Source organism: Thunnus albacares, chromosome 3, assembly GCF_914725855.1.
Source record: "Thunnus albacares chromosome 3, fThuAlb1.1, whole genome shotgun sequence".
NCBI lineage: Eukaryota > Metazoa > Chordata > Actinopteri > Scombriformes > Scombridae > Thunnus > Thunnus albacares.
The window spans coordinates 18182797-18195564 of record NC_058108.1 but is presented as its reverse complement, the minus strand read 5'-3'; the positions used below and the strand labels follow the sequence as shown (position 1 = coordinate 18195564).

At 39.2% G+C, this 12768-nt stretch overlaps 1 protein-coding gene across 3 annotated transcripts in view; it reads right to left on the bottom strand.

Annotated features, from left to right (window-relative positions):
• The window catches only part of LOC122979380 (ankyrin repeat and SOCS box protein 5-like), a 39937-nt gene that overhangs the window by 4773 nt on the left and 22396 nt on the right, over positions 1-12768 (bottom strand). For 2 of the 3 annotated variants that reach the window (XM_044346768.1, XM_044346769.1), the window contains 3 exons: positions 882-989; positions 589-742; positions 23-157 (listed from right to left, as the gene is read on the bottom strand). In XM_044346768.1, the coding sequence (XP_044202703.1) occupies positions 23-157; positions 589-742; positions 882-989 (397 nt within the window). The remainder of the gene's footprint in view (positions 1-22; positions 158-588; positions 743-881; positions 990-12768) is intronic. The other variant, XM_044346770.1, reaches the window with a different exon arrangement.

The window sequence follows — 12768 nt, the reverse complement described above, 5'->3', positions numbered from 1 at the left end:
CAGTAGAATCCAGCAGACACACCTCTGTGTAGCAGAATCTTTGAGCAGGCTGTGTGCTGGTGTAGACAGCTCACGTAGAGGGGGGAGCCCAAATGGGATACTTCATAGTCAGGGTCTGCTCCATGAGACAGCAGAGACTCTACACACTGACTGTTACCTATGCACGCGCACACACACACGTGTGCACGCACACACACACAGACACAGACACAGACACACACACACACACACACACAAACATACACAAATATATACACAATAATGAAACTTTATCTTATACTCTTCTTTCTGCTTTTAATTTTACAGCCTACTGAGCAGTACCTTTGTGCTTTCTTATATCATGTTTTCACCAGGATATGACTTCTATTTTGTAGTTAACCACTACAACAACTTGACCTCTAAATGATGTCGCTGCCCTGACTGAATTTTATTTTTTATAATGCCACCATGCAGAAGTGGCTCAAATTGTTCATACAAATTAACCAAAATCTGGTGTGGTGGTTGTTTGAGATCCAAATATAACTACACATAACCACTGGTTCAGTTCAGTTATATGCTGTATACAAAATTCCTGTGGCTTGTATTTACCTCTCTTGCAGGCTTCGTGCAGAGCTGAGGGGAAGTGTGTGTGTGGTGTGTGTGTGTGTGCTCCATTCTGCAGCAAAAGTTCCATACAACCAACACTCCCAGAGGCACAACAGTTGTACAGAGGAGTTACACCATCGATGGTAGCAGCATTCACCTGCAAACACACAGACAGATGAGAGCAACACAAAACAGTAACCATATCTAGATATATGTAGATATACAGTAGGTACATACATATGGTGCATAAATACAAGTGACACTCAGAAGTAAGTGAGAAGAAGACAGATATTTACATTAGCTCCAGCGTGTATTAATGCTCTGACACATGCAACATGTCCTGACAGGCAGGCTTCATGTAGAGGGGTCACATGATCGATAGTGACAATGTTGGCATGGTATCCCTGAAAATAAAAGCACACAGCATTATTACTGTATATCCTGAAAAGGCATATTGGCTTGTTTTAATCAGTTTCTGATTTGAATTAATTTTGAGGAAATTATTGTAGTATTTGTATATTGGAATATTAGCACATCTCCCAGATTTCTGTCTTCATGGCATGAATTCTGGTTTTGCATGAGAAGAACATCTCGCCAAAGTTCATGCAATACTGGTTTAATGCGCATCAATAAGTTTTTACACTGATCATTTAGATTTGATAACTCATTTGTGTGAAACAGGAAAAAGACATATTCATGCAAAATGTGGCCCCATATACAACCTGAATAGTTCCCATTTTGTAACTCAGTGACACTGTTTGAATGTTAACACATTGTCAAGAGCAGTATAAATTGGTCTTTTCTCACTCACAGTATATAACAGAGAAGTGACACACACCTGTTGTACTTTTTATCAGTGCTGTATAAGACATTCAATTGAAACAGATTTGAATTTGAGTCATACTCATCTCTTAGTGATGAAGAAAGAAATATTACCAAGAATTGCATTTTAAATGGCATTTGGTACAAAGCTATGCATTGGTCACATCTTCGGGTGCTTGCTGGTTCAAGCTTCACATGCACGCTTCACGTGCAAATGTGAAACCATGTGAACAATACCACAGTTATGGAAGATGGATTAAATAACCAGGGACAGAAACCATTAGATACTTCTTTTTATCTCTTGTTGAGGGATGTTTAGCTTTAAAATGCACAGCAAACTTAGAGAAAGAAGAATGAATACCAAGGTTTACCAACAGTATATCCGTGATTATATAGAACTTGTGTACATGAAGTTACACAGAGGGCCCTATTTTCCTGAAATAGGGCGCAGGCACAGATCCAAATCTTAATTCCTGGCCCATGGCACATGTGGGTGTGACCAACATATATTTGCAATTTTCCCAAATCATCAGCACTGGCACACTTTGGGCTCAGCCAGGCGCAACGTGGAGGAGAGACTGCATACATTATTAGTAGGAGGAATGCATTATGCGCAGGTGAAGTTGGGGCGGGCTTCAATAATAACCAATCACATGAGAGAGGAAAGGGTGGTGTTAAAACAATGGATCAATAAGATGGTATGGGGTGAGATGAATGTCCATTTGAAATATAAAGGTACTTCAATGAATATTTCTTAATGAATGCTGAGTATATGCTGGGAAAATACACAAAGTGAAAGGTTCATAATAACCATAGGGGTAATTTGTGGGAAAGCTGGGAGTTAGTGTTCCCACTCTTGACTTCATATGTTCAAGTCCTTTGTTAAGGTAACACTGTATCCGCTGTATGACACAAAGAAGGTCCCAACTGAAGGCACTGATTATAACTCTATATGCACACACACGCATGCATGTGCACACACACAAACAGTGACATGCTCTCTCTGTCTTTATTTCTCTGTATGTATGGTGCTGTACACACGTACATATAGGCTCTACTTTTCAAGCCATTTGAAATAATAGAATGCCCAAAAATCTGTACATCATTTGGGAAAAACATGATGAGGATGACTGATTTTCACTCCTGCTACCTAAAAAGAGGCATAAATTGTCTGATGTTAGTATTCTTTAAGTTACATAAGATAGGTAGGGTAGGAATTCGGCGTAAACAGCATTACTAATCATGAAACCTATTTTGTTATACTGTACTGGAGAAGAGTTCACAGAATGAATGTTTGCTTCATTTGAATCCATGCCATAATAATCTAGGCTGCTCTAAACACAAATCAAGGATCCCCGACAATGCCAAGTAAATGTGGTCTTCAATACGCTGATTTGAATATTAGGCCGACAGAAGAACATTTACTCAAATTATATAAGATTTCTTTAGGCAATAGCATAGTAGGATAAACAACATGAGCATAAATTATCTTATGGTACTTTACTTTATCTACTCCTGATCACTCTGTTCTTTCCTCCTCTTTTCTTTTTAACTTCTATCACTCTCTCAACTGCACTCATTTAATGTCCTTCACTGAAAGAAGAAAATATAAAACAAAAAAAGTGTGAAGATTTCTGGTCATAAACTTAAGATGCAAAAAAGATTAGATGCATATCTTATTCTCTTACATATACTCCTGGCACCTTTGCTCTCCTTTACTCCTCTGTACTTCTCAACACATTTTCATCTCTTGTTCCTCTTCCTCTTCATCTGCTTTCTATACAATTTTTCACATTTCCTATTTTCTCCTTCATTCTTTTTTTCACTGTCTCTTTCAATCCTCCCTTTCTTCTCTCTTCCTCACTCCTCAAATCCAGACTTCCACTTCCATCCTATTCTCACCAATTTTCCACTCCTCTCCTCCTGGCTCCTTGTCACATTTTTCTCTTCTCTCCTTCTCTTAACTTTTCACTCCTTTCTCACTCCCCTCATCATCTCTCCTCCTCTTGTCCTGTTTCCTCTACTGCTCCACAGGTGTTCTCCTGTCCTTCCCTCTTCGCTCTCTGACACATTTTCCCTCCTGGCTTGTCCATAAGCTAGTTAGCTACCTAGCTAGCAAGCTTGCCCACACAGATGACATGACTGAATGGAACACAACACACAGAACAACTCCCCATGACAATGCTAGGGCAGACCTACAGATGGCGATATTTTCCCAGTAATAGAGCTTTTGCTCCATTGACCTGCCGGTGCAGTCTGAGAGACTGATGGGAATTGACACAGAGTTGAAGTTATTTTAAAAACCTAGAAGATTCAGGGCTTTTGTGACAACGTTCAGGGCTGGGGCCTAAGAGGCCACCCTCCTGCTCCACTGTTGGATACAATGAAGTACTGTGCTGCAGTTGTTCAACGTAAAGAAAGCTTACAGGAGGGATCAGAAGTTTATGCTTGAACAATAAATATTTGCCTCAAATGAGATATTACTAAGACTGCATTTTATACATATGTTGTTTTTTTATGTAATCTAAATGTTTTCTTGTATATATGTAATTCACTCCAAAAATAGGCTCACCAAAGTAAACTTGAACACTTTCGTATAAAGTTTGAAAGAAAAGGGCAGCTGTAGCTCAGGAGGTAGGAGGGTGAGCAAAGAAACACTGTGGGGCGCTTTGGAAGCGCTGTATCGCTCCTGATGAGCAGGTTGGCACCTTCCATGGCAGTCTCTGCCATCAGTGTATGAATATGTGTGTGACTAGGTGAATGTTGACATTTACTGGAAAGCGCTTTGAGTGGTTGATAAGATTAGAAAGGCACTATATAAATGCAGTCCATTTACTAAATAGGGGTCCATGGTCTATTTTGCATCCATATTATTGATGGTACTGATGTGGGGTCTTCTTTCGCAACTATCTATATATCTCTGTCTTTAAAGAATTGTAGTCAAACACTAGACTCCTTGAGCACCACTGCCATGGTAAATGTTATTTTAATTTCTGTTTGCACAGTGTGATATTTTGATTTTTCATCTGATTTTCATCCTTCATTTGTTCTAAAGAGATGCTTTTTACAGATGCTACTGTTTCGACTGACACAGGGAATCCTACTGCAGAAGAATTTCCTGATAAATTAGTTTTTATTTGCACTCTGAGCATTTTTGTGATATCTTTAACATTATATTTTTGCTTACCAAACACACTAAACATCTTCTCTCTGTCGTTTCTCCTAGTTTCATTGGAAAACTTGGATTAGATTGCAACTTTTATCACAGACTTTACCCTAATACACCCAGCTCAAAGCGTCCCAGCACTAGAGAGGTCTGATGTGTTTAGCCCAGATGGAAGACAGATGAATTTGGCTCCTGTAAATCAACTAGTTGCCAAACGCCTGCCGGTTCCTACAACTTGCTCAGCTGCCAATATTGCATCTATATAGTTGAAATAATTCAGTGTCTACAAAGTCTAAAGCAATAATTCAGTCTACAGGGGACCTATTATGCTCATTTCCAGCACTATATTTTTATGCTGGGACTCGACTAGAGTGGCTTTGCATGATTCATAGTTCAAAAAATTCCTTATTTATCTTATACTGGCCCTTTATGCAGCTCCTCAGTTCAGCCTCTGTCTCTTAACAGGCAGTCTTAGTCCGATGAGCCCACTCTGTTTCTAATTGGCCAGCTTTCCAGAAGCCTGCCAAGGGGCAGCCATATCAGTCATGTTAGGTTGCCGCCGACGCAAATCCAACATTTCCTGCTTTACTGTTTTACTGTTTCCACTGTGAAGACAACATTGTAATGAATCAATAATAAGTCTGATCTCGCTCTGCACAGAAATTACTCAACATGAGAAAAAATCAAAGGCTGCTGAGTCAATGATTGCCATGAACAGAATATAACACACACCTTCTTGAAGGTCTATTTCTGTGTGTGCACTCTTTCAAATCCACACTTTGTGAACTGTGCCAGCTCCACTTTCCTGCCCATCATCCATTCAGAGCAAAGACTATGAAACACTGAAAACTTCAAATGAACAGAACAAATAAAAAGGTAGATTTTACTTATAAAATGCAAATTATAAAGGTATGACGAATCTAAATCACTGCTCAGTGTCACCTTCAAAGCTTTTACAGTTTAAACTACAACAACATGGATGTTTAGGATGTTTCTGGCAATTTTCTATATTTTTCTTATTGTCAACAAATCTCTCTGTGCAGAGCCAAACCAAGAGTGAAGTCATCCTACTTGCAAGTACTGTGTGTGTACACTGTAAACAAATGTAATTTTTCAGGAAATTTTTCCCTTTTCTCATAAAACAATGAAATGCCTGTGGATTTACAGATAGTAATCTAAAGTTCTACCCTTAAAATTACAGGTAAAGAACCATAATTCAAGATTACATTGATATAGGGATGTACGATATTGGATTTTTTTGCCAATGTTTGATATTTTCCCAGTGCTTCCTCTGCAGGCTCCATTTCACTCAGCTGTCTGACAGACCTGCTGCTGCTTCCCACTTTAACCTGGATAACAAACTGGGGCTCGGTAGTCCAGTTGGATCCACACGGAGAGCCCGGGGTTAGCTGGGAGGCTAGCGGAAGCTAATTGGTTGTGCTTCCCTCCGGTGCTTCCCTTCCCTGTGGAGGCATTTCTAAATGCAATACAAACCTTGGAGCAATTTTTAAAAAAAATCTACATTTGTGTATATAAAATGTACCCATAATCAAGATATTATTACACATAAATTCAACATCTTTGTTTTGCATAAGAACACCAAACTTAAGTAACCATTCATGTATTCTTTTTCAAAAAGTCTTGACAATAGTAGGTGTAGAAAAGGTGTTCCTGAGATTCAATATCTTCTTGACAAAATGTACATGTGTTTTGTAATAGGAAATTGCTGATCACTCAATAAACACACAAAGAGAGCATTGTCAGGTTATGAAATAATGTAATCAAATAATACAATCAGAAGTATAATGCATCATAGTTCTGGAGACAAAGATACATACCACCTAGCTATCTTTTCTTTGTCTGAAAGGTTGGCACTTAACCAGTCCCTTAAATACTGCTCACTGCTCGTACAGAATTTGAGACATCTGTTTACTAACCTTACAGGTCAGCAACCAACCCTCAGATAGAAACATAAGTCAAAAGTTCAGCTAACCTAGGAACAGTCTTTCTTCACGACCATATATGACAGTACATAAGCATGCATCAAGTAACATCACAAAATAACATTACTACCATATTAAATTAAGGACAAACCACACTATCCTCTAAAGCTTATCAGTTTTACACATAAACATCTACATAACTACAGTTTATCTTATCACTGGCTCAGGTAAGGGTATAATAGAATAAACTTAACTGTTAGACACACAACTGCCTCATCTTACACAGCAAAGAACTAAGTTTAGAATAGACATAGCACAGAAGAATTTAGAACATGTGTGAAACACAAACTAACACTAAACTGAACTTAAACACTGTCTGAAACATGTATGATATATTGAAGAAATACATCAAATGATAACCTGTTATTCAGTTTTCTTTAACAGTTTTTATCCAAATTAAACCTTATCCTTAAGAATTCTCTACATGGATAAATATTGTTCATTGTTTTGAAATGAACTCCCTTCATTTTGGGTAACAAAGGAAATGACAAATATCTAGTTCTAACTTTGATTGTGCCTGTTCTGGAAAATATTTGAGATAGCACTTTTCATTTAACAGGAAGAGGAAAACATTCTTTTGTAATTAATGATCTCAAACTTTTGTTATTATATTTAATATCTAAGAATTGTAATTTAGAATAAACAGAGTAGCAGATGTAGGTATTACAGATGGATATTGTAATATTCCTTTAATCAGATTCGTCAAAGCCACAGAAATACCTTTGACTACTAAAGAATATTGTTTATACAAGCAATCCAAATTAAATTTTATTTTAAAATCATCAGTATGATTCAAAATATTATAATCTTCTTCCATGCTGGGTAAATTAATCTTGAAATCCCTTCCATATTTGTTAACAAGATTATACCAAAAATTAAAATATTCCTTTGTAGCCAGTGTTACAACCCTCTCTGCCCGGTCTGCCTGTGGCTTGATTTTGTGTGGCTGCTATCTGTTGTTTCTGCAAGTACTGGAGGTGGGTGTGGCAGCGTCATCAGCAACACTGGCAACACCTGGGGCTCTGTGTGCCAGTGCCTCTTCAAAAACCCTTTCGGAGTGCAGTTGCTTTGTGCTCTCCTCCCTGGGACACCTTTTGGCTTTTGGGTTGACATTTGACTTGCTTTTTTTTGCACCATACAACACTACATCCATACACTGTTCCACTTGTGCACTCACCTACACTACTGATCTCACTGACTACACATGCCATTGTTAGGTTAGGTTTTTCTCTTAGGTTACTTCCTTTTTTTAAATAAATTGGTTATTAATTGGTTTTGTTGTGTGCATCTCCCTTCTTTGTCATGACCATGCGGCCCGGTTTGTGAGAGCCAGCTATTAAATTTTTATTTTTTTGCAAAACAGCTTAGATATTAGAGCTTTCCCTGTCAATAAGATTTTTACTGATAGTTATTCCCAAATATTTAACCTCATTTTTGACTGGAATATTATGAATTAAAGTTCGTGTGTTATTGTGACTGGCCAAGATCTCATACTTTTTTATATTTAAATACAACCCTGAGGCATTAAGGCATTAGGTATTTTGTCAGAATCCTTTAAAAAATGGTGTATCGTCCACAAATTGTGTAATTATCAAGAAACAGCCCATAACATTTAATGGTTTTATACTTTCATTATTTCTAATATGCAGTGCTAATAACTCAGCTGCTAGTATAAAGAGAAGAAGCTAACTTGGTCTCCTTAGCATATTCCCCTCTTAACATCAAATCCTCTCATAGTCCTCAACTAAAACAGCACTTTTTATTCCTTTGAACAACATTGAAACTATATTTATGATTTTTTTTTTTTTTACCAAAACCAAAATATTGCAGTGACTGTAAAATAAAAGGATAAATAAACATGGAAAAGATCCAACATTCTACAAGTTGTGGGAAATGGAATCTGAACTGTATTTCTGAACTCTGGGTCACTGGATTATGTTCTTGTGGATGATATTATTGATAAGAATATTCTGTAAAAATAAAATTGTGTTTTAATCCCCATGTCAAATTGCAGTGGATGAAAAAACATGTAGCAAATGGAAAGGGGTGCCCCTCTGCCAACTGAGGCCACGAAAATTGCCCTGCGTCTGCGTGTGCAATAAGAGGTAGTGGGGTTGTCTGAGCAGGTTTTATAGCAAACACAACTTTGTGCCAAAATGAGCACCAAAATTGCGCTGTGCTGCGTAATCTGCATAAAAACAGCCTCAGCTGTGTCTCTCCTTCCACATTGGTGCAACTGCACTCCTTTGGTGCCCGGAAATTACAGGCTGTTATTCATATCATTGTGGTGTTAACTCAGCCAACTGAGGCCACGAAAATTGCCCTGCGTCTGCGTGTGCAATAAGAGGTAGTGGGGTTGTCTGAGCAGGTTTTATAGCAAACACAACTTTGTAATCTGCATAAAAACAGCCTCAGCTGTGTCTCTCCTTCCACATTGGTGCAACTGCACTCCTTTGGTGCCCGGAAATTACAGGCTGTTATTCATATCATTGTGGTGTTAACTCAGCCAACTGAGGCCACGAAAATTGCCCTGCATCTGCGTGTGCAATAAGAGGTAGTGGGGTTGTCTGAGCAGGTTTTATAGCAAACACAACTTTGTGCCAAAATGAGCACCAAAATTGCGCTGCGCTGCGCTGCGTAATCTGCATAAAAACAGCCTCAGCTGTGTCTCTCCTTCCACATTGGTGCAACTGCACTCCTTTGGTGCCCAGAAATTACAGGCTGTTATTCATATCATTGTGGTGTTAACTCAGCTTTCATCAGCTCTACTATCTCTGAACTGTGAACTTCACTGTGATAACTTTCAGCACATGCTTTCGATTTCGAGACATGCTTTTTTCTGACTCATGGTCAAAAGTCCACTGACTAGAGATCAGCTCTCACAGCCTCAGTCGGACCATTACTATAGTAGAAGGAAATGGCTATATCAGCTGATCAGCTGTCATCATTGATTGGCTAGCGTTTTTCCCACCTTATTTTGTTGATGAACTTGACCAAACCCAGATCTGGGTTGGCCACAGGGGTGGCCAACGAGATGTGCCACCCCCTAAAATCACCATTGCCACCAAGATGGCAATGGTGGCAGGGTAGGGCAGGGTAGTTGCCAACCAATGCTTTACAGGGCAACTAATTGCTCTCTGGCTATAAGTCACAGGCAGGTTGAAAAACACAAACAACACAGAATGTGCTTGGACCTGCATGCAAAGTACAGCGAGAAGATCAAAGAGGCTGAATGTCGGCTACCACCTGGTATTTATAGTTGAGATGCACAGGCAACCTACAAATCACACACACAACTTTGTTTATATAAGATCTCAATCTGCATAGAGACATATCCACTATGTTTACTGCCACTGGCAGTCAGGAAGGAATGAAACAGAAGTCTTTTCAACAAGTGTAAGAAGCAAATGGCTTTTCATTTTGCTTGAAGTGAACTGAGGCCACAGTTCTGAGGTGGATTCAAGACCACCTTATTAGACTATAACCAATTTCAGCAACAGCTTTTGCACTTGGCCAAATGTACCAGACACTCCAAGTACCAGTCCAAGAAAAAATCTCCAGTCAGTGAAAATGCAAAAACAGTCTAATAATGTTATAAGTGACAGGGTGGTCAGCTATGGCGTTATTTTAATTGAGTGCATGCAAAGCATGCTTTGCCTTGGTCTATGCACACTCAAATCCCACCTGCTCTCGCATGACTCCCTTTTTGCCAACACTCGACTCCCTTCGCTATCAAAACTTTATGGATGAGAATGATTGAAGGTCATTTGAATGTATCAGCTCTGTGTTTTGTTATATTGCTGCTGATTGGCTAGTTTAGTAAAATTCGGGAGGAGCTACCCTCATCACCTTTCCAGCTCCAGTGTGGTTACTAGGCAACTGAATGTAATGCTACTTCTCTGGGCCATGAATGGGCTCCATGTAATTGGTCCTAGATGTGCCTTTTTGTAACCCAAAGTACTCTCAGATGCTGTTGTATATCTGTGTATTTTAACTTTTTTTTAATATTGTGAGATTTTGTCATCAGGATCCATGATGTACACAAGAAGTACAATGTTTTTATAAAGTTAGTTAGGTGTGGGCTTGCCCTGATTTTTAAGTCTATATATTTTGGTGAATCTGCACCATGAAATGCTGTATTAGCTACTTGTAGGGATGGACAATATAAAACATTTTTGTCAACTATTAGACATTTTGACATACTGTTTGCACCTCAGTACTTTACCTTTTACATCTCTGAATGTATTTGGCCATTGTGAGCAGTCTCCAGGATGTCCGCTAAACATCATTTTGTAGGGTTCCTTTTACCTTACTGTAATATTGAGTGATGACGTTGGGGAATATCCTAGATGTCATTGGGACAAATAAATAAATAAATACTGTATATATCAATGCTCTTTGTAAATGTGATATTATAATGATCAATAAAATTCTTAGCCTATTGTTAGCCAAATTTACATACTGTTGAGCAATATGGACCATATTCACATGGCGGCCATTGTCACTGTTAGGGTGGGAAGCTCAAATGCTGTTATCAAAAGAATAATGTTGCACTCCTGTTTTCCAAGTTGCAAGTCATATATCATAGGGAATCTAACAAATTATTATCAATTCACCACTACCCAGTTGATCAGCAACTGAAGAGGATCCAATGGACAGTGAAAATCTGGAGGGACATCGGGCCATATATCAAGGTAAAATAACATATTTGATAACCCATTAGCCACTGTCAGCAATCAATGCAATCAAGCTTGCAATGTAACGTTAACTTTTTTGCTGCCTTTTACCCAACCGCAAATGTTCTGGTCAAGTCAGTAACGTTGTTATATTATGCTCACTGGAACACATATTTCTGTGTAATGTTCATACAGATAATATTCAACACAAAAGTGTGTTCCAAGCATTTAAGCAGTGAGTGTTTTGTGAGGCATAAAGAGGCCAGTAAAACATGCCTGCTTCCAGGAAGTGTCCCCCAGCCGTTTCCATGGACAAACCCCCCCCCCTCAAAAAAACAAAACATTTATGTGAGGAGATCTATTACAAGAGTGTGGTAAGTGAATGCATACTTACCTTAAAATAATAAGGTTACTACATAAACAGCAGAATACAGAAATATTTATGGAGTTAGTTTTGTCACCTACTGGCCAAGAGTAGGGAGGAAATACTCAAAAAGAACTTATCAAGTATAGTTGTCATGCCCTCCCACAAGGTAGCATCAAACTGGACTCTCTTCAGATGGAAAGCATCCCTGCACAGCTGTCATTGTTGGGGCATTTAATTTCCAGAAGGCCATGGCAGGGGTCTGCATTCAGGTCTGTGACTCTCCTGTCAGGTGTACATCCTAGATGGGGGGCATTTGGATTCAGCACAAACCCGCAGGGGAAAACCCGATGACCTGTGAGTTCTGAATACAATGTTGCTGCCTAGTCCGAGTGCCTGGAGCAGGCCTGTTTGAAATTTGATGCAGTCATGCATTCAGATTGTACCTCATGCCACACTTTACAGGTGCTCTGGTGTCTCGTTTCCTCCTCAAGTCACAGGGCTCCATCATGGGGAAGCTTGAGCCCTTCATAGACATCAGACAGCTCTTTGGGTAGTACAGTGGAATAGGGAACATTGCCAGGGAGGACAGCAGTGCTCAGGGTCTGGTAGGTGAGAACAGATCCATGTGGAAGGTCACCAAATTCAGTGGGCCCATATTCCACATTTGTTTGTTTCCAAAAGTCTCACCACCTGGCAGTTGCTTAAAGTTGCTTAAAAATTTGCATAGGAGTCACAGGGCAGAGGAAAGGGGATCGGACAGTAAATCTCTGGTCCAATGCCAAAATTTGATATCTTTTGGTTTTCATGTGTCATGGGTGGTTTGATTTTATTAATCTTCAGGAGAGTAGCTGGTTTTTACCTGATTCACGTGAGGGGACATGCCAAGTCTGAGGTAATGTGGTTGTACTTTTTGTTTTGGGGATTGACTTGCATCCTAATTTGCTGTGATGGGTATGAGTATAAAGGAGGCCAATAACATGTGAGCAGTGCCCGAGACCAGCTTTGCGAGTACAGCTGGTTTGCTGAATCCTCCCTGCTGCACTAGATAATTCAACTTGAAAAAACAGTGACATAAATTGTAGCCTAACCTTAATTTTGAAATTCAGATCATGCAGAAAACTTGAGGTAATTTATATGAAATATTGCACA